This window comes from Gallus gallus, chromosome 18 (assembly GCF_016699485.2).
Source record: "Gallus gallus isolate bGalGal1 chromosome 18, bGalGal1.mat.broiler.GRCg7b, whole genome shotgun sequence".
Classification (NCBI taxonomy): domain Eukaryota; kingdom Metazoa; phylum Chordata; class Aves; order Galliformes; family Phasianidae; genus Gallus; species Gallus gallus.
The window spans coordinates 5,354,830-5,374,395 of NC_052549.1; the positions used below are offsets into that span (position 1 = coordinate 5,354,830).

Below are 19,566 nucleotides of genomic sequence, written 5' to 3' on the forward strand. Positions count from 1 at the left end.
GAAGGGAGACTGAGGCCACTTGATGATGCCATCGCCCAAAACCACACAGCAAGCTGGCACAAAGCCTGGCTGTGATCCCCCAATGTCCTGCACCACCTGCTTCTTCCCACAGCCTTGGAAGAATTTGGCTTCTTGCAGCTGGAAATCTTCAGCTCTGGCTGAACGTATGTAATGCTGACCACCTCTCCCCCTATTTTTACAGCTTTTTATTCGAATCCCTAAGGAAAAGGAGGGAAGAATACGCTCTATTTCCTCTTGCAGTATAGACCACTTATCTTCTTCCCACCTATACCCGCTAATGCCTCTAGAGGGAGACCCACATCTACCGGTCGGAGCTGGATGCTCTTCATCGCAGCTCTTACGGGGAGGAGGGAGGCTGGAGCTTCGTGGCACACTCCAGGTGGACTGATCCTGCGGGGGGGGGTCAACCACCTCCTGCTGCCATTGCCCAGCACCTGGCTGCCAGCCCCTACCTGGGTCAGCAATGGTCACCGTGGCCTGGGGGTATCGGCCGATCTTGGCCCCATGCTTGGGATGGAGGAGGTCGATGGCAAACTGCTTGACCTGGCGGTTGTGCAGGAGGGTGTCTATCTCAGTTAGCTCCAGCAGGGAGACCTGCACCTCTTTTCGGGTCTCCCCGGGCTGGAAGACCAGGTCACCTTCTGTGAAGACATAGTCCTGGAGGAGAAGGGAGTAGCGCATGATTATAGCCCACAGCACCCACGAGATGGTTCTCAACCTTTGGCTCTCCCTTCCCCTGGCCATATCTCCTTTGAGCCCAATCCGTTGTTTTTCTGCAGGTTGGTTCCTTTCTTGGTGCCTGCCCAGGTCAGGAGCCCCATCCTTACCCTGCCTTCCTTGGCGGTGAGATCTCGGGTCCTGTAGGTAACTTGGGACCTCCCGTTGTCTATGATCTCCCTCAGGACAGGGATCCTGGCCACCTTATCAAAGCGGCTGTGGGAATAGGCTGGCTGCAGGAAGGTGATGAGGCTGCTGGCTGGAAGGGTCAGGAAAGAACAAATGTGTAAATGCACACAGATTTATGAGAGCTCAGATTATGAGAGCTCAGGGAGTGAGTTCATAGAATCATGGAATTGTTTGAGTTGGAAGGGTCCCCTAAAGGTCATCTGGTCCAACCCCCCTGCAATGAGTGGGGAGATCTTACCACCCAAAGCTATAAACCATATTGGAAGTACTACTGCATGGGTTGGTGGCTTCACAAGTCCTGGCTCCTCTCCCTGCTCAAAACCACCCTATGGGAAGCAGAAGCAAATCACTGGGGGCATTCACCTGCTGCCCCAAGCACTGCAGGGACCTATGGCCAACCCATGGAACTCTTGCCATGGAATTGGTAAAAGGTAAATTGTGGTGGTCAAATATTTTGGTCTCTGTCACCAGGGGTGATGACTTTTCTTTTTATGCTTTAAAAGATGATGTCTTCTAGATCCCAGGAACTGAAGATGGCAGTCCCTGGCTTGTGACCTATGGGAGCTCAGATAGACAGACCGCACCTTCCTAACAAACCACAGGTCCATGGGACACACAGATACAAACGGCCCTTTATCTCGTGCCATGGTCACTGCCCTTCACCTTGTTCCTTGATGATGGTGATGTTGACAATCCTGCGTCCGATCTGTGCGATGCCGGTGGGGACATCGATGGCCTCCACCTGCAGCTGCTTCTCATCATCGTCATCCTCCCTGATGAAGAGTGGGACGCGGACATCAACCAGCTCCACAGCTTCTTGGAACTCCACCATCCCGTGAGCATCTGTGGGAAGGGACAACGATGGAAGGTGGGAAACGTCCCCTCTGCCCAGGACACGGCGTCGGGCTTTGCTCCATACCTTGGTCAGAGGTCACAGTGTAGTAACCTGGTGAAACCTTCAGGTCATTGAAAGCCTCGTGGGAAACGTGTTTCTCTGTCACCTTGATGATCTCTGTCTTGGCAGAGCGAGGGGCGGTGAGCACCGTGTCCACAATGGTGTGGTCCTGCCTGGAAGAGAGGAAGACAAGAGCTGAATGAGGTTTGCTCGTCGCTGGGGAGGAGAGCAGCATAGGATAAGGCTGGAAGTTCCACTTACCTCTTCCCAGAATTGGGCTGTAACCTGAGAGGGGGAGAAAGAAACAATCAGAGTGAGTAACACCTTTGGGGAGACAAAGTTCTGCATGAATCACAGCCCTGCACATGTCTGAGCCGCAGCAGCTGCCCTGCGGGCTGCAGCCATAGGGACCAATGCCAACCCATCCTACAGAGGCAACGGCCCCGTTTCATGTTCCCTCCTGTCAGGCTGCTCCCTCCAGCCCTAGGTTTCCCAATGCAGTGAGGAACAAGCCCACGGGGCACCCACAGCTGCTCAGAGCCTCAGGGAGGGGATGGTGCTCCCTGCTCAGTGCCAGCACCCCCGTGCTGCAGCAGGCACTCCTCATTGTGCACGGGGCTGAATTTTCCCATTGAGCACCATGTGAGCACTGGGAATGGCTCACAGACCGCGCTCCATCCCACACCACAGATTTCACACCCTTCCCATCACTCTTGGGCACCGCCCTGGGGTACCCTGACCCCAAACAGAAGGTCTTCCCGCACTGACTCACCTGAATTTGGTCTGCTGGGGCTTCTGGCAGCCTGGGATGTGCCTGTAGATGTCGTTCAGCTGTAGGAGCAAGAGGGACTTTGCAGCTGTACATCACCCCGAGCCAAACCCAGTCCTCCCCTTTCCCCAGCACCCGAGGCAGAGATGACCCTACAGCCTGTCCCCAGCACACAGCTAGAGGCTGCACCTGGAGCAAACCCAATGCAACGCTTTGATAACTCTGAGGATAAGAGGGAAAGTCACTCCTTCCTCTCAAGGACCAGACACTCAGGGAAGGTTCCCAGCCCCATCCCCATCCCCTCTGTGCTCAGATTCTTACATTCTCCTCCACTTCCTTGCGCAGCTGCTCGCACTCCCGGCTCTCTGGCTTCACCAGGTTCTGTGTGAAGAGCCGTGTCAGCCTCAGCGACAGCCCGTAGGGAACTGGAAGGAGAAATTCCCCACTCTGACAACCCAGCCAACAGCTGGACACGTGGTGTCCAGATCACACACCGCCAACAGCCCAACCCCATCCAGCACCAGCCCAGAAGACCATCGCAATGGGTTTGGAGGTGACATCATGGCTACAGGGGGGAACCACTGAGGCTTCGTGTCCTCCAACATCTCCTCCAGGCCCTGCTCCTCACATCTGTCACTTACTGAGGTCTTTGGGGTTGAGGGCAGCGTGGGAGGTGAAGCCCTGCTTGTGGACGTTGTTGTTGATCTTCCAGCGGACGGTGTCCCGACCCTTGAGGGATCCGCTGCGGACCATGGGGGTGTCCAGGTGGTCTGAGGACATGAGGCTCTGGCGAAGCATGTAGTGGTCCTCCTTGAAGCCAACGGTGCGACCTGCAGAGCAGGGGCAGTCAAAGAACCATAGAGTTGTGGTCTACCCCAAATTGGAAAAGATCCATGGGGATCATCGTGTCCAACTCCTGGGTTCAATGGATGCCAACCATCAATTCCCAAACAGTGGAGATTTGTCCTGGGGAACCTTCCACCAAGCTGAGGGTGTTGGGAGCACAGCGGGGCCAACAAGTTGGTGGTGAGTGGGGGTGTCCAAGAATGGGGACAGTATGCAACCCAACTTGGAAAGCCAGCAGTAGGGTTGCAGAGGGGGAGGGAGGATGAGCAGTATCTCGTCTCTGAGGCTCTGATAAGACATTGCCCTGATTCACCTCCCAGCACAGACAGGAAGAGGAGAAGGATGCCTACTTGAGTGTATCCCCTACAAGAAGGCAATGACCCCACAGACCCCTCTCCCACCCCATTCAAAGGGCTCATACCTCGTGCACAGCAGGGGAGCAGGGCCAGGCAAGCCTAAAAAAGAAATGACCAAACACACAGTCACTCTGTAGTCAGAGGTGAAACTCCCATCTTCAGCTGGGAGGATTTAGTGCTGGAGTGGGGACGGATGGGGTTCTGGAAGGTGATCATAGCCTGACAGCCCTTTAGTGGGGGGAGTCACACTGCAACTCACAGCAGTGGTGTTGGATGTCAGTCAAGAGGCAGTGCTGATACCCCAGATACAGTGGAGGTGGGCTGGGTTTGGGTGTCACTCACCTTGCAGCAGGCACAGTACCTCCAGCACAGCAGCAGCAGCAGCCCCAGGAGCAGGATGAGGAAAATGAGCAGAGGGATGAGCCAGAGGAAGCTGCCAGGAGGGCACTCTGCAAGCAACAGCAGCACCAGCAGTGCATCAGCCCAGGGGGGAGGTGAGGATGGAGTAGCCAGGTTCAGCCTGGGAGCATCTCTCCCAACGCTCACAGTGAGCAGTGCTGCCCAGGGAGAGCTCTGCCACCTCTCTGCTCACCTTTCTTCTTCTGCACCTGGACGGTGGCATTGGGGAGAACACTGGGGTCTCCCTCCAATGCGTAGTGGTAGGTGCAGTCATCCTCCTCATCCTGGAAGGAGCAGTACTCATTGGCCTCCTCTGCAAACAGATTCGGAACACCATCATCAGGCTGTGGTCACCAGGACTAGCACCCCCAGGCCACGCATAGGGCAGGCAGATCCCACGTCTCTGCATCTCGGTACCTTTCTTCAGCTCCTCCACCATCTGCACGTGGAGGTGGCACATGCTGCAGTTCCCTTTCCTGTTGCCCGTTCCCCAGGCCTGGCACTGCACACAGTCCCTGATGCTCTCGCACACGGCCTGGAAGCCCTGGGCAAAGGCAGATGGAGGAGATCAGCTCTGGGGCGAGCACCACACCCAGAGCAGACTGCAGAGATGCCATCCCCAGCACTGCAGCACCCACATTTGGTGGCCTTCCTAAAATATGACCGATCCATCTTTCTTCACAAGGGATTAGCAATAGGGAAACAGAGGCACTGAGCCATGAAAGGAGTTTTTCTGGCCTTGGGGCAAACCAGAATAAGGCAAGAGCCAAGACCTTTGCCCTATGCACAACCTACACACACTCAGCATCCACACAGCTGTAACACAGCTGGGGAGCTACAGGGCATGGCATCCCTCCCTGCTCTGCACTCCTTCCCCAGCAGCTCTCCCAGGGAAGGAGAAGTGAGAAACCCAAAGGGCCCCATGCAGAGCCTCACCAGGGAGTAGCTGATCTCACAGGTGGAGCTGGTGTACAGGGATGTCTTGTCACAGATGCACCGCCCGCACTTGCACCTCCCCTGGTTGTTGCAGATGCCCTGGGGGAGCAGAGGGGACATCGGGTGTCACAGAGCAGCCACACACCGGCAGTGACACCGGGTTTTGCTGCTGGCTCCCAGTGTCCCCAGCACTGGGACATCGCTGTGGGTGCCTGGGACGTACCCCCCTGCTGTCAATGCAGGTGTCATTGCTCGTGGGACACTCACAGCCAGGGCCCTCCCAGCCGCTCTCGCATACACACGCGCCCTTGGAGCAGCGACCGCGATCTGCAAGGTGAGAGGAGACGTCACTGCATGGCAGCCCAACATGGGCTGCGGTCCCAAGCCTGGGTGCAAACAGAGTGCCCCCATCTCCATGCATGTGTGCAAGTGTAGGGTCCCCCAAACCCATCACGTGTTCTTCATCCTCATGTCCCAGTGCCACCCAGTGAGGACACCGGGACCTGCAGGCACTGGAGGAGGGGGTCATAGCATATCCTATATCATAGTATTTTCAAAGTTGGGAGGTATCCATAAGGATCATAGAACCAGAATATTCAAAGTAGAAAGGGACCCGTAAGGATCACAGAATACCCAAGTTGGAAGGGATCCATAAGGATCAAAGGATATCCCAGCTTGGAAGGGATCCATAACAACCATAGATTATCCCAACGCGGAAGGGACCCATGAGGACCACAGAACGTCCCAAGTTGGAAGGGCTCCATGGGGATCATTGAGTCCCACTCGATGGCTCTCACCATTGCAGAGGAAGCCGGAGGTGCGCGGGCACTGCAGCACATCATATTGGCAGAAGTCCCCATCGAAGCGCTGCATCAGGTCCTCGGGGTAGCACTGACACTTCCCACAGAGACACTCGCCCCGACCCGAGCACGGCTCCACGTCCCCAGGGCGGATGCAGGCTTCGTTGTTGGGGGATGAGGCCGGGGAGCAGTCACACGTGTCCCCTCGCCTGGTGGGGAGGGGGTGACACTGAGAGGGGTGGGAGCAGGGCACGGGGACTGCGCCCAGGCAGAAGCCTCAGGGCACGTGTGAGCATCACGCTGTGTCCCCAGATGTGGCAGAGGGACACGAGGCTTGGTGAGGTCCTTACCAGCCTGCATGGCAGATGCACTGCCCACAGATGAAGTCCCCGTGGAAGCTGCACTTGGGTGAGCGGAAATCTGGTTGCTGTAAGGGGAAAGGGAAGAGGTGCTGCTGGGTGGGCTCAGTTCCCCCACAGCCACCTCAGGCACAGCAAAGGGAAAGGCGTTGTCCATAAGACTGAGTTTTGCAGTAGGACCAAGCACACCATGAGCTCCAAACAGCATCCCTGGGTCTCCTGATCCAGAACCCCAAACCTCCTGCCAGCAATGAATGCAGGACCAGCATTCATTGGCCAAGCACAACCCGTACGTACCTGCTCACAGGGACACACGTCGCACACCACGGAGGCCTGGACTTGGAGGCTGTCGCTCAGTGAGGTGGGTTTCACATGGATAATGCCCTGCCTGTCCTTCTCAGGGAGGGTGCAGACGTGCTGCCCACCCACGTGCTCCAGCGCCTTCACCCTCACCTGGAACTTACCCTGCAGGGATGGGGCAGGTGGGTGAGCCCAGAGGAGCGACCCCACCACCGAACCCCCAGGCGGGAGGCAGCTGGGATGTGGTAGGAGCTCAGCCCTCCCGGAGACCTACCACTTCCCCACGGGTGATGTGGAAGGACCCAGATTCCGTCTTTTCATACATTGAGGAGATGAACTCCGTCTTCAGGGCCTTGGGGACGAAGTCAGCTCGGATGTCCATCTTGGAGCGGATGCGCTGGGTGGACAGGAGGGGATCGCAGTGATTTTTCAGCCCCACTGAAGCCACATCCCACCCTGGGAGTGAGAGCACAGCCCTGCAGGGCGCCGTTACCTCAAAGGCTGTGCGGAGCAGCTCCACGATGTTGGAGGAGTCCTCCTGCAGCACCCCGATCTCGGAGATGGGGAAATATTTGTGCAGCTTCTGCAGAGAGAAAGGGGCACACTGAGGTATGGCACCATGGTGGCAGGTCCAGCCGCTGCCCCTCATGAGCACTGCCTGTGGCAGCGACCCCCCCCAGCTCTCCTTAGCCCAAGACTGGGGTGATGCTTTTGTTCAGGGGCTGCTGTGATTAATAGACAAGTTTTTAGTTAAAAAAAAATATGTGCTTAGCAGGAAACAGGGGCAGGGAAGTGCTTAGGAAAAAGGGGTCAACCATGTATGTTCTTAGGGACGTTCTCAGCTCAGCTTGGGGTCTTGACCAAGGTCTTAAGAACCTCATATGCCAGGGGGCTCTGCTTTGAGCAGGACATGGATCAGACACCTCCAAATGTTCCTCTTCTAACATAAATTTCTCTCCAGCTCTGTGTCTCCACACGAACAAAGGAGACTCCTAGGAGCTCAGATTCCTGCATCCCAACAACACACCCGGGGGCCTTTCACAACCCAAACCAGAACTTGAGAAGCCATGACACAAACTCAAAGTGACAGACATTGCTTCAGCACTCGGGGACCAGAGAGGATCAAGAGATGATCCTGGAAGGAAGGTGACCCCATACAGCTCCCTCACCTCGTAGTAGCTGTAGGAGTGGTTGGTGACAGCAAAGATGGGAATGATGTTGTGCTGACCCAGCAGGCGCACCAGCGTGGGCACCGAGGGGTAGTCCTGCTTGGTGTCATAAACGTAGGTGCCATGGGTGTCCAGGTGACACTCCTCGTCATTCCTCGCCAGGATCCCTGCCAGGACGTTGGTGCCATCAGCTTCATAGTGAAAGGCTGACTCAGTGGAGAACACAAGCAAATGCGTGCTGTCCTTCCTCCAGCCAATCTTGTCCTACAGATGGGGAGAAAAGACCTTGACCTCTGAGCCCACCACACAGCACTTGTGGTCATTGGTAGGGCTTGGAAAACCCAACTCATCCAGACCAGAACCCAACCATTTGCCTCCCATCTCCCCAGCCACTGTGACCTTGCAAACAGCAGTCTGCAGGATGGCATCGAAGCCACCTTCGGGCGCATCCAGGTTTCCAGAGATGCGCTCCTTCCTGAGCTCCTGGCTGAAGTAGTTGATGTTGTTGGTCAGGCGGATGACGTTCTTGAAGGAGAAGGGGGAGTCGGCGTTGTTCCATGGCTCACGGAGCCTGTGAGAGAGCAAGAGGGCAAAGAGGTGTTCCAGCAACCCTAATGGGAGCTGCATATCTGTATGGCCCCCCAGCCTTACTCACTTCTCAGGCCTCATGTCTGTCTGTGGGGATGAGACTTTGTCCACAAACTTGCCAAAGCCGATGGTGTAATTGGAGGTGAGAGCTTGCAGGAACTCGGCTGGGAGAGAGAAATAGATGTGAAAGAAGATAAGCCCAATAGGTTGCTGCTCCACAGAAAGGTGTCCTTTCCTGGGTGCCACCTCTGTTGGCCACATCTCAGATTGGACTTCGGGGATTTAAGCTCTTTGGGCTCAGATCTTGCCTTTTTGGAGTAGAAACCTACGCCACTTTTGGCAGCTCCTTTCCAAGACAGGAGCTTCCAACACAACCCATGCCTACAGGCTCGAGATGCCAAAGCCGCTGCACAGAACAACCCCCCAGGGCAGAGAGAGGACACATGATGGGCCAGGAGGGATCCACCCAACAGAGCAGCAACGAGAAACTAACAGAAGTTTTATTCTGCCAGGGAACCCCACGCTCCCAGCTCTCACCCAGGTTTTGCCCCATGCTCTTGAGATTATCCAAGTCATCAGACATCGAGTAGGAGAAGTCCATAAGGATGTAGAGGTCCACGGGGCTCTCCAGGGGCTGGAAGACGTCCATGTTGAAGCTCATCTCCTCCCCAGCCCGCAGCCGCATGAACATGGCCTGGGGGGCCACCTGGGTCCTCTGCAGGAACGTGTTGATGCTGATGTTCTGCGGAGGAAGAGCAAGGTTAATGGGACAGACTCCACCTCTGTAGGTAGGTAGCTTATGGTGGATGTCCCAACTTTGGTGGCACCCAAGGTCCGGCTGGATGGGGCGCTGAGCACCAATGAAGCTGTGGGCGTCCCTGTTCATCACAGGGAGTTGGACCAGATGGCCTTTAAGGGTCCTTTCCAACTCAAACCATTCTATCAATCTATGACCCCACTCCCTGCCCTCGGAACAACAGTTCCCCCATGCCCATGTGTGCCCAGCTGGGTGCCTCCCCAGACATCAACGTCAGTGCCCACCTGCTGAGTGCGCATCTCGCCCCTCGTGTAGACGATGCTGGCCTCCCTGCAGCCATAGCGCAGCAGGTTCTCCCTCAGGTCACAGCGCGGCTCCTCAAAGCTCTGCATCATTACAAGAGCAGCATGAAGAGCACCAAAATAAGCAGAAAAGAAAAGAAAAAAAAAAAGGTGTGAAGCACAGGTTGCACAGAGAGGCGGTGGTGCCCCATCCCTGCAGACAGCCGAGGTCAGGGGATGGGCTGTGAGCACTGCTGGAGCTGTGGGTGTCCCTGCTCAGTGCAGGGCTGGCACCACATGGCCTTTAGGGTCCCTTCCAACTCCAACCATCCTGTGATTTTGTGATTCAATACTCCCTGCAGGGAGGGTACAGTGGGGTCCTGGATGAGTCAGTTGGGTCTGGTGAGCCCTTGTAGGGCAGAGAGATGAGGACGAGTGTTGCCCAGAAGCTCCAGTGTCCCCTAAAGCACCAGGGAACAGGAGCACCTGCGATACAGCTCTCCTTCCATCCCACGGGCAATCCTTCCCACAAAGCATTACAGCCACAGCCAAAGGGCATTTGCTGATAAATCCCTATATTTTGGAAGTTTGCCCCAAACTTTCCCCGCCACCCTTTAGTCAGCATCTGAGCTAAGGGCGATCCACATCTCAGAGCTTTGGGTCTGCAGCCAGAGGCTGACTCCGCTCTTGGGTTCCTCCCTCGGATTTCCTGGTGGTGGGGTGCAGGGCGTGGAAGCAGCCGGGATCAGAGCCCCACGCCCCCTGCCTGCCCTCACCTCCTCGGTGCAGAAGGAACACTCCTTGGCCACACGGATGCACTCAGTGCAGCTCTTTGCCCGGCTCTGCACACAGCGGTTATCTGGAGGGGGAAGATTGCAGCACAAGGAATGCAGAAAATAAATAAGGATGAGAGGTGCAAAGGCTGACCCTATTCCCAGGGAGGTTTTGCTGGGGCGGGTGGAGGAAGGCTGCACTCACTTCTGCTCCGTTGGCCAAGAGTGGTGGTGCAGAGCAGGGCCAGCAGCAGCAGCCCCACACAGAGCCTTGGCAGTGCGGCCATCCTCTTCGTCCTGCAACACATGGGCTGCTGAGTGGTGGAAGAACCAGGGCTTGGGTAGGGGAACATCCCAAAAGGGGACAGCACCGTGCCCAGGAGAGCTGGAGCATGGGCACAATCCCTGCTCTGAGCAGGGCAGGGCACGACATCAGAACCAAGAGCAGCCCGTGCTCCATGCAGGCTCACGGGAGACTCAAGGTCCCCTGTGCTGGGGCAGGGAGGCTGCCACCCCACTGCCAGACAGAGCCCAGCATCCTCCACACATGAGAGCAGCAGTGATCAGGTCCAGCCCTGGACTGTCCTGCAAGAGAGCGAAGTGGCCACCTGCACTCCCCCACAAAGCAAAACACAGCGCCGTCCCTCCCGCTATTTCCTATTGCAGTAAGAGTTTCCAGGATAGCCGAACAACAAACAGAGGGTGAGGTCTTGGGAAATGCCAAACCCAGAGCTCTGGGCTGCCCGGAGCTGTCAGGAGGCTGTGTGGTTCGAGGAGCACTGGGGTGCCTTGTCCAGGTCCCAATGGAGCCCGCAGAAACATTCTGAGTGCACAAAGCTGTGTATGTGCAGAGGTCGTGGCAGTAAGGACCCCAACATGGCACCAGCTCTGAGATTTCTCTCTCTGGGTGCTCACACAGCAGCTGGGCACACGGCAGCAGCCCCACTACAGAAATAGGGAAAATTCTCCCATTCCAGGGACCTCAGCTCAGCCCTATGGCGCAGACCCAGCTCCTCTCCTACCCACGAGCCCAGGCAGAGTCACCACGGCACTCCCTGGCCTTTGGGTACACCGACGCAGTTATGTCCTTTTAAGAGCTGAGATAAGCAGCCATAAAGCACAGCTCGGTGTTGACATCCTGGTGCCCCATGCACTGCCAGCTTTGAAGTGTTCGGCAGGGCCGGTCCCACCCTGCATTGCCAGCACATCTGTGCTCAGAGTAAAAGCAGAGTAAAGTGGCCATAACATCATAGAATCCTTTGAGTCAGAAGGGATCCCTGGAGGTCCTCTAGTCCGTGAACAGGAACTCACTTGGGAAAAGCTACCATGCTTTGGTATTATTGTTCATGACAATAAAAAGAAATCTGCTCAATTGTGAAGGATTAGGGGACAAAGTGAAGCTGATCCCAACCCCTCCCCAACCACATCTCCTCCTGCTCTTCTTTCTCTGCCCCCAGCCTCCCTCTCTGCCTTGGCACAGCCAACATGTGGAAAGCACCGGGGAACCCCCGGGCTGCACCGCTCACACCTGAGCAAAAAGGACCTCCTCCAAAGGAACCACTGGAGGAGCAGTGTGGGGACCAGCTGGGGCAGCAGAACCCATCCCCACATCCCCCTGTCAGCTTGGCACTGGGGAGGTTGAAGCTGCAGCTGGGCACTGCCCTGGGGCAGACGGGGGAAGAGGTCTGAGGAATGGGAACCCAATATCCCAAACCCCATGCATACCCCCCTCACATGCCTTCATCTGCACAGCTTTGAGGTTGGGATGGGCACAGCAGCCATCTGCTGCGTTTAGACCTATGAAATACCATTGGGCCCAGTGCTGTCAGCTCACTCCTCCTTCAGGGACAGCCGCCTCAAGGAATCCAAGCACCCAAACACCCCCTCCTCCCGAGTGTGATCCCGTGTCACCTCCGTCCTCTGTTCCATGGGACGTCAGAGTCCACAGAGATACAGCCCAGCATCAGAGCAACCCACGGGGTTGGGGACAGCGTGACAAAGGCCGCAGCACAGCCCGATCCCACTTTGCAGTTCCAGACCCCCCCTGAGGTGCAGCAGAACCCACGGGACGGAGGAGGGGGCGGTGGTGGGAGGCAGCTGGAAGAGCACCCAGCGCTGTGCCAGGGAGAACCCAGAGCCCGGCTGGGCGCATACAGAGACCTCACAAAGCTTAGGAACCACCAGGAGAGACCCCCAGCAAAGCACCACCAACCTGAGCCGCATTTCACAGGGCTCGCAGCCAGCGACCCCGCTCTGCAAAATCACCTCCGGGAGCTCTTAGCTGTGCCTCCCCAGGAGGACTTTCCTCCCGTAACCTTTGAAACATGGAAGGAACCGTCTCCAAAAGCGGCGGCACTGCAGGCTGCGTGCTGTCCCAATGGCACGGGCACGGCCCCCCCCCCCCGGGCAGCTTTGTTCCACCAAATAACTTTGGAAAGGAAAAGCGCTTTGCACAGCAGAACTGCCCAGGCACGAGCAGCGCAGCTTGCAGCAAAAAGGCAGCGGAAAGCACGCAGCTACCGCCGAAGGAGAGAGGGAAACGCGCACAGCTGAGCCCACCTGCCCTGCGCCTTCATCCGCCCCCGAGTCAATCAGCACCGCCAAGTTAAAAACAAACCCAACGCCCCGGAGCGCGGATGAATTAATTGCACAAACCTCATCAGCGCCGGGGCTGACAGCGTCCAAAGCCTCCGCCGTGACCCGAAGAGCTGCGCCCGCACGGCGAGCCAAGGAATTCCTCCAGCAGAAGCAATAGGGCACGCACTGCTCCGCTGCCACCGGCCCCGCTCAGCTCCAGGCTGGGCCTTTTCTTCCTTCTGTTGTTGTTTTTTCCCCCCCCCTCCTTTTATTCCCTCCTCTCTATTTTGCTGTCCCTTTTCTCTTTCCGGCGAAACGCCGTCCCTCGGGGCTCCCTCACATGCCCAAAGATTGACCTCGTTCTCCACGTTCCTCCATCCCGCCGTGCCTTCGCAGGGGAGCGGAGGTGCGAGCCGAGTGCTGAGCCCCGCGCTGAGCCCCGTGCCCAGGTGAGGCCGGGCTTTATGCCGCCCGGGTGGGAGGGGGCCGTGACTCAGTGGTTGGCATTCCTCCGCGCCGCGCACACCTGTACGGGCAGGCACAACCCCGCGGCCGCCGCGCTGCCTCCCCCCGTGCAACCCGTCCGCATCCCGGAGGAAAAGAGGCTGAGCCGACAGCGGGCAGCTGATCCGGCCCTGGGAAGGGGGCTGTGTTTGCCACCGGTTGCTTTATTGGTGAGGGCTCAGGGCTCGTCCCTCCGTGGCACTGCTGCCCAACGAAGGCGGAGGTTGGGTGTTGCGGCTCCGATCCGCCCAGCAGCCGGATTCCTTGTGCTGGGAGAAAGAACGAAGCTGGAGTAAATGGGAGTAAATGGGTTAAGCCGGGAAAGAGGAGGATGTGTTTGCACAGTCAAGAATCACAGCAAACGGGAAACAGGGGAAGCTGAGGATGGCACAGCACTCGAACTCCTATATTTCCCTGTTTCTCAAACTGTTGCTCAGTTTGGCAACCTCGGTGTTTTCCTTGCGCCGTCGGAGAGGTCCCTGCTCAGATCCAAAGGAAAAATAGGAACGTGCAGGGTTTGGGGGCTGTCTGCTTTGTTTACAACCACTACAAATACTGAATGCAGCACTGCCAGTGGGACTGTGGCACTCACACTATGGCAAAGGGCAGATGGGGGTTATCCCCCAAGCGTCCCTGCTCCCACCTTCAGACCCACAGCACCATCACTTGGATATAAGGAAGGTTTTCATGCTAAAGGCAGCACAGGTTGCCCAGAGGCCGATGGGTGATGGGTGCCCCATCCCTACCAGCTCCTACAGAGCCTCTTCCCTCTCTCCTTCTGCCGCGGTGCACCAGGGGCAGCTCTGGGACAGCTCTGGAGCAGCTCCATCCAATGCACAGCAGTTCCCGTTCTGAGTTGGGCACACACTCTGCTAAAAGAAAGAGGTGTTTTTCCTGATCTACACCATTTGCTGCACTGGAATATCCTATAGACTATCTGCATCAACCTAAGGAATGCTTAGTAGTATTAGTAATGTGCCTATGATTTATTACACTAAATTGGGCTTAATGTAATTATCTAGGTAATTACAAGTAAAGGATGAAGTCCCACATTCTCTTCTTCAGCCTTCTCCTTAAGACAGCATAACCACATGCATCCATACTTTTGCCATGGATGCTCCATGCCATCAGGGGTTGACATGAAGGGAAATCTCTGCTAAGCAAACACTGGGCCCGCTGTACTCAGGACACAAAAGGTAAGCAGGGCACCAACACACAAGGAAAACAGCAGTAAAGGACCCAGCCTGTGACAGTGGTAACATCCATGCAGAGGTGGAGATCCTAACCCCACCCAGAGATGGACACTTCTATGACAACGGGACCTCCCAGGGCCAGACGGGCACCTCACCACATTGATGCATTGGAAAGATTTGGGAAAGTTCTCCTTTTCTGCTGGTTCTGTTGGGTAGGTGAGACTTACAAGGAGCCATTGGCCCCATCTGGCAGGGAAGGGACGGTCACCATTTGCCACCTTGCAACGGCGCAACAGCTGAGCAGAGAGGAGCAGGCACAAGCATGGGCAAACTCAGTGTGTATGGGCACTCTACAAGGCAAGCCCATGGCTTGGTTGCTGCCTAATACAGAGGACAGACAGACAGACAGACGCCTCCTGCATGAAAAGGCAAAACCTTTCCTTGTGAAGTCCTGGTGCTTCGCTGTTTGTTGGCAACCAAAGGCACGAGCCCAGCCCCAGGCACAGAGCAGTTCCAAATAAACAAAGGCCAAATATTGGAAGGCACCAGCGTGCGTGGCTCTCACTTGGAACAAAAGGAAGGAAGCTGGGTATAAACACTGGGAGGAGCATTGTGCACTGCAAGGCTGACAGATGGGAAACTATTCTGCAACAGTGGTGCCTAAGCATGCTGGTGTTAAGTGCTCAGCAAGAGGACAAGGAGACTTTGGGTTTGTTTGCAGCTAGGATGAAGAGGTGGAACGGAGCTGGTGCAGGTGGTGGTCAGCCAAGCCTTGGCAAGAATGTCTACTATAGAGCCTCAGCCTCTTCAAGCAGACAGCAGAGCAGCAAGCCAGGTAAAACATAGCTTCAGGTGCTCACCTTTCAGCTTGAGGCGGGGCTGGTAAGGGCTGTCCCTCCCCGCCTGCTCTTTCAGTTGGTGAGGCATGGGAAGAAAGCAAATCCCTGACACAAATCCCTCCCCACAACAGCATCAAAGGAGGATGGCTCCTTAAATCACACCAAGCCAATAGGAAAGAAAACCAACACCTCAGGGCATGGAGGTGGGAGAATAAGGCTTCAGAAGAGTGGCGAAGGCAGAGCCCAGCTGCCAAGAATGACTTCAGCAGGGCTGGGAGGCAGCTGCCCTGGCACTGAAGGTGGACCAGCAGATAGCATTCAGCTGAGGAACGCCGTCCCTTCAGCCCTCTGCAGATCAGCAGTGGTCACACAGCCCTCAGCATGACCACAACCAGACAGATACCTAACATGTAGACCAATCGATCCTCCTGTTCCAGGACCGAAGGCAGCAGCTCTCACAGGCCAGGAAAGAGTACTTCCCAGCAGTACATCACTTGTGAGCACCTGAAGCCCTCCCACCTCTCCCTCCTTCACAGCTGCCAACCTGCATGCCACATTCCCAGCAGCTGTGCAGAGGCTTTTTCCTCAGTCTGCACTGTATCTGTGCATTGCTTCCGATAGCAGCACACAAGATAAACAAGAGCAACAACCCATTGTTCTGGCTGCAAGCTCGTTATGCAATGATTGGCATCCCTATTTGGGCTTTTTGGAATGGAGAGAGGAGGAAAAAATCCAAATCATTCCTATTTCAAGGCAGCTTTCTCTGCTGCAGACAGCACTCGATGAGGAGAGAACAAGCTGCACGGCCTGTTAGTCAAGGAGCTCTAAAGCTGCTGCTCCAGGTGCCCCACTGCCACCTCTGCTCAGCTTGTCTCAGCCCAAAGAGCCTGTTAGGAAGAATATGACCAATCCATACTGACGATCTTGCCTGGATGTTGTCATTCCATGCCATGAACAGGTCTGGTCATAAAGCACACAAAGAAATCCAAAGGTTTGGAATGGCTGTGGATACTGCAGAGCAAGAAGACACGGGGGGGGCATGGAAAGAGGAAGGGTGGGCTGTCAGGATGCATGATACAAGTGAGATACTTGCACCGAAACAGCACTCAGTAGCTGTTGTAGTTAAATGATTCATCCTCCCAGACACGTGGGGCATTTGCCCTGTGCCAGGTGCCAAGCAGCAGGCTGGAGCCCAGCTCCAATTCACAGCTGATAGCACTTCTTCTATCATGCTCTTTTTCTCCTCCTGCCAATGTATCCCCTTGGTTCGTGTTCAGCTGCATTCTGGTAGCTACCTTCAAAAATAATAATAATAATTAGTTTCCCATGCTGCCTACTTTTCCTGATATGGTACAGCATACAGAGATACAAGTGCTGACATGTCTAACTAGGTGTGTAATTAATGGTTCCTTGTAATCAAGCTATTCCATCTAGCACAGTTACACCATGTTACGACCAAGAGGAACTTTTGCTGCGTTCAGTCAGATTCAGTTCTTTACTTGCACAGCACATAACCCTTCCAAGCCATTAATGAAAGTGAGACACTGAACATAAGCAGAAAGAAAAAAGGATCAGGAATAGATTTCCCACCACGGTAGTGTAAGGAGTCTTTAAGAAGATCCTATCTGCATGGTTTCCTTTTCTTTGTGACCATTTCTGATCCGGCAGCTCCAGGACCTGTAGGACATCAGGCAGAACACAGCCAGTCATTATAAAGTCACACTCCTTCCTTCCCTCCAAAGCTGACAGTGCTTAGGCTCAGTCTGTAAATGAGGTGTAGTGAATGCAGTCTCAAACTCTCCCACTCTGTGTTTACCATCAGTTATTAGAAAGGAGGCAGGAATGGGATGCAGAGGACAGGCTGGCACATCTGGTACCAGGCAGCACTGCTGTGTATTGGCACACAGCCCAGCCAGATTCAATTTCATTCAGTTTCGTATAGACTTGCTCACAGCATACATACTGAGGACATTCATTAGAGGAATGTTTGTTGCTCTAGCAGCCCAGACACCTCCCACCCCCTGCTCACAGGACTAAACTAATTGCAGTGATCATTCTGGTGCCCTGTTGGTCATTAATCCATCGACCAAAATACTGCAGCAGCTGCTACCTTTATTTTTTATTTAAACCTGTTGTACCTTCACCCACACACCGTTCAGCAGGACTTCAAAGTGAAGTATCCATTCCACCTACCTCCAAAACGTGAGCAAACTGCCTCACCTGCTGCTGAGCTCCATGCAGGGTGACTGACCTCCACAGATGGAGATCTTATGGGAAACCCCAGATGACAGAGAGCAACTTTTGAAGAAGCTTAAATGCTGGAACAGGTTTGAAAAATCACCATTTAGAACAGCTGAGTCACCAACTATTCCAGGACATCCTCTATAATGAGACTACTTCCAAGCCAGGTAATTTTAACACCTTTTTCCTCTTTTCCTCCAGTGTCTGAGATATAAAAAAAAAGAATAAATCAGTAACATGACAAAACTTCATGGCACCCATCTGCCATGGATGTACTGCTTATCTGCCTGTTTTCTGTAACCAAGAGTACAAAATAATGGGTGCTTACTCTTTTCCCTTACCAAGATAAGAAATGCAGACACGTGAATGACACCATTTTTTTTTTTTAAAGACTTTCAATATTTATAATAATTTTTGCAACACGAGTAAGAAGATTTATACAATAAATTTTTTTTTTTAAACTGAAAAGACTTTTTCACAACATTGGAGCAAGCAGTGACTGCCATGTGTGCACTCTGGGATACGTCGCTATCTAGAACAAAGACAGCATCATAGCCAGGACCAGATGCTCTCCTATAGCTCCAATCTCATTCCATGAGAATGAAAGGTTTCTGCACAGGTCTTTGCAAATGAATTAACAAATCAAACCTCTACAGCTTCTGCATAGAAATCTCTATCCTTGAAAGATGGTAACATGACAACTTCAGTACAGTTACCTCAATATTTCAGCCATTAAACACGTAATCACCAAGATACACACAGATATGCACACAGGTACAGATGTCAGTATTACAACAAACAATCCATCTACATTCATAGATGTAGAATGAGCTTCAAGTCTCTGCTACACGTTTGAGGATGGGCACTGACCAATAGTCTCTGCTTTACACCCCTTGAAACTGAGCTGGCACGTTCGAGGGAGGTGCATATCATAAGCAACAGCCTTTGAGGATGATCTGGAATAAACAAGGATAATACTGCTATTCCCCCACTGCTTGTTTATCTTTATTTTTAAATTAAAAAAACAAAAAGTTAAACCAGACTTGCAAGGAGGATAAGAACTCAATGCAGTAGTAGAAGAAATAAAATTTATATCTCATCTTCCTCCAGCACAATACAGAGACTGGTTCTTCCTGAAGCAAGAAGAGAGGCATTTTTGGCAGAGGTCCATTGGTGTGCACACACAGCTGGCATGCCTTGCTCCTGCCCCCATTCCTCCAAATGAGAGCTGTGGTCTGTTTGAAAGAATCTTGTCATCATTTACCAAAGGTGAAAGCCACCCCTTCCTTTCAAGAACAATGGTTTTGATGACAATTCAGTCCAAAAATCCAAGCCCAGCGTGCTGGTCACTGCTTTGCCTTTTTCACAATGGTGCCAACAGCTGATATGACTGTAGTTTTGGATCCACTTGCACTGGTTGTCACTGTGACAACACCTGGCAGTGTTGCAGTAGTGGTGAGGATGGTGGGCTGAGCTATTGTTGTTACAGGGATGGCTGAGTCCCATTTGCTCTTCCTCTTCTGTGCATCTGCAAGTTTCATCGAGGAAACAAGGATTAGCATTGTGTTAGAAGTTGCACTAAATCTTTCCCAGCAGTCTGCCTCATCAACTCTTAATATACTCTGCTTGACTAGACAGCTTTCCCTCACACCAATTCAGCTTATATTCTGCTTATAAACGTTGAGGAGGAAACACAACCTTATAATCAGGAGTCAAACTCTACTTGTGAACTCCAGCCAAATGGGAGACAGTTGACTCCTTGCCCCAAAGCATGTTTAATTTTAACAGAGCACACATTTTTCAGTTGCTCCAGCATGGGTATAAGACACAGTCTTTAAGGTTTTAAAGCTTTCCAGTTTAAAAGGCAGGCTGTAGGCAAGAGAATAATTTTTCAGTCTTCCAGCTCTCTAATGATGCATCAGTCCCAAGAACACTACAACTATAGACATCACAGGATTTCCTCACACCCTAATAAAGCTCTGCACTAACCTGTCCCTAGGCTTTCTCTCTAGAAGGCCAGCTGTGGGATATAGGAACTAGAGGAAAGCTAGTCCACT

General features: G+C 53.9%; 2 protein-coding genes across 6 annotated transcripts in view; both read right to left on the reverse strand.

Annotated features, from left to right (window-relative positions):
- The window catches only part of ITGB4 (integrin subunit beta 4), a 23,382-nt gene extending 10,008 nt beyond the window's left edge, over positions 1-13,374 (reverse strand). The window contains exons 1-27 of one of the 3 annotated variants that reach the window (XM_015295325.4): positions 12,811-13,374; positions 10,361-10,452; positions 10,159-10,241; positions 9,386-9,487; positions 8,882-9,086; positions 8,412-8,508; positions 8,156-8,327; positions 7,757-8,020; positions 7,081-7,170; positions 6,862-6,984; positions 6,585-6,752; positions 6,279-6,355; positions 5,926-6,137; positions 5,352-5,455; positions 5,129-5,227; positions 4,610-4,736; positions 4,386-4,505; positions 4,136-4,242; positions 3,859-3,892; positions 3,233-3,421; positions 2,913-3,016; positions 2,595-2,653; positions 2,084-2,107; positions 1,847-1,995; positions 1,591-1,770; positions 849-997; positions 474-678 (exon numbers count right to left, since the gene is read on the reverse strand). In XM_015295325.4, coding sequence (XP_015150811.2) covers positions 474-678; positions 849-997; positions 1,591-1,770; positions 1,847-1,995; positions 2,084-2,107; positions 2,595-2,653; positions 2,913-3,016; positions 3,233-3,421; positions 3,859-3,892; positions 4,136-4,242; positions 4,386-4,505; positions 4,610-4,736; positions 5,129-5,227; positions 5,352-5,455; positions 5,926-6,137; positions 6,279-6,355; positions 6,585-6,752; positions 6,862-6,984; positions 7,081-7,170; positions 7,757-8,020; positions 8,156-8,327; positions 8,412-8,508; positions 8,882-9,086; positions 9,386-9,487; positions 10,159-10,241; positions 10,361-10,452; positions 12,811-12,815 — 3,340 coding nt within the window. In that variant the 5' untranslated portion in view covers positions 12,816-13,374. Of the gene's footprint in view, positions 1-473; positions 679-848; positions 998-1,590; positions 1,771-1,846; positions 1,996-2,083; positions 2,108-2,594; positions 2,654-2,912; positions 3,017-3,232; positions 3,422-3,858; positions 3,893-4,135; positions 4,243-4,385; positions 4,506-4,609; positions 4,737-5,128; positions 5,228-5,351; positions 5,456-5,925; positions 6,138-6,278; positions 6,356-6,584; positions 6,753-6,861; positions 6,985-7,080; positions 7,171-7,756; positions 8,021-8,155; positions 8,328-8,411; positions 8,509-8,881; positions 9,087-9,385; positions 9,488-10,158; positions 10,242-10,360; positions 10,453-12,367; positions 12,449-12,714 lie in introns of those variants that run through there. The other 2 variants (XM_046902140.1, XM_015295323.4) reach the window with 2 other exon arrangements.
- SAP30BP (SAP30 binding protein) overlaps positions 12,990-19,566 on the reverse strand; it is a 34,658-nt gene continuing 28,081 nt past the window's right edge. For 2 of the 3 annotated variants that reach the window (XM_415631.8, XM_004946141.5), the window contains one exon: positions 12,990-19,037. In XM_415631.8, the coding sequence (XP_415631.4) occupies positions 18,856-19,037 (182 nt within the window). In that variant the 3' untranslated portion in view covers positions 12,990-18,855. The remainder of the gene's footprint in view (positions 19,038-19,566) is intronic. The other variant, XR_006931748.1, reaches the window with a different exon arrangement.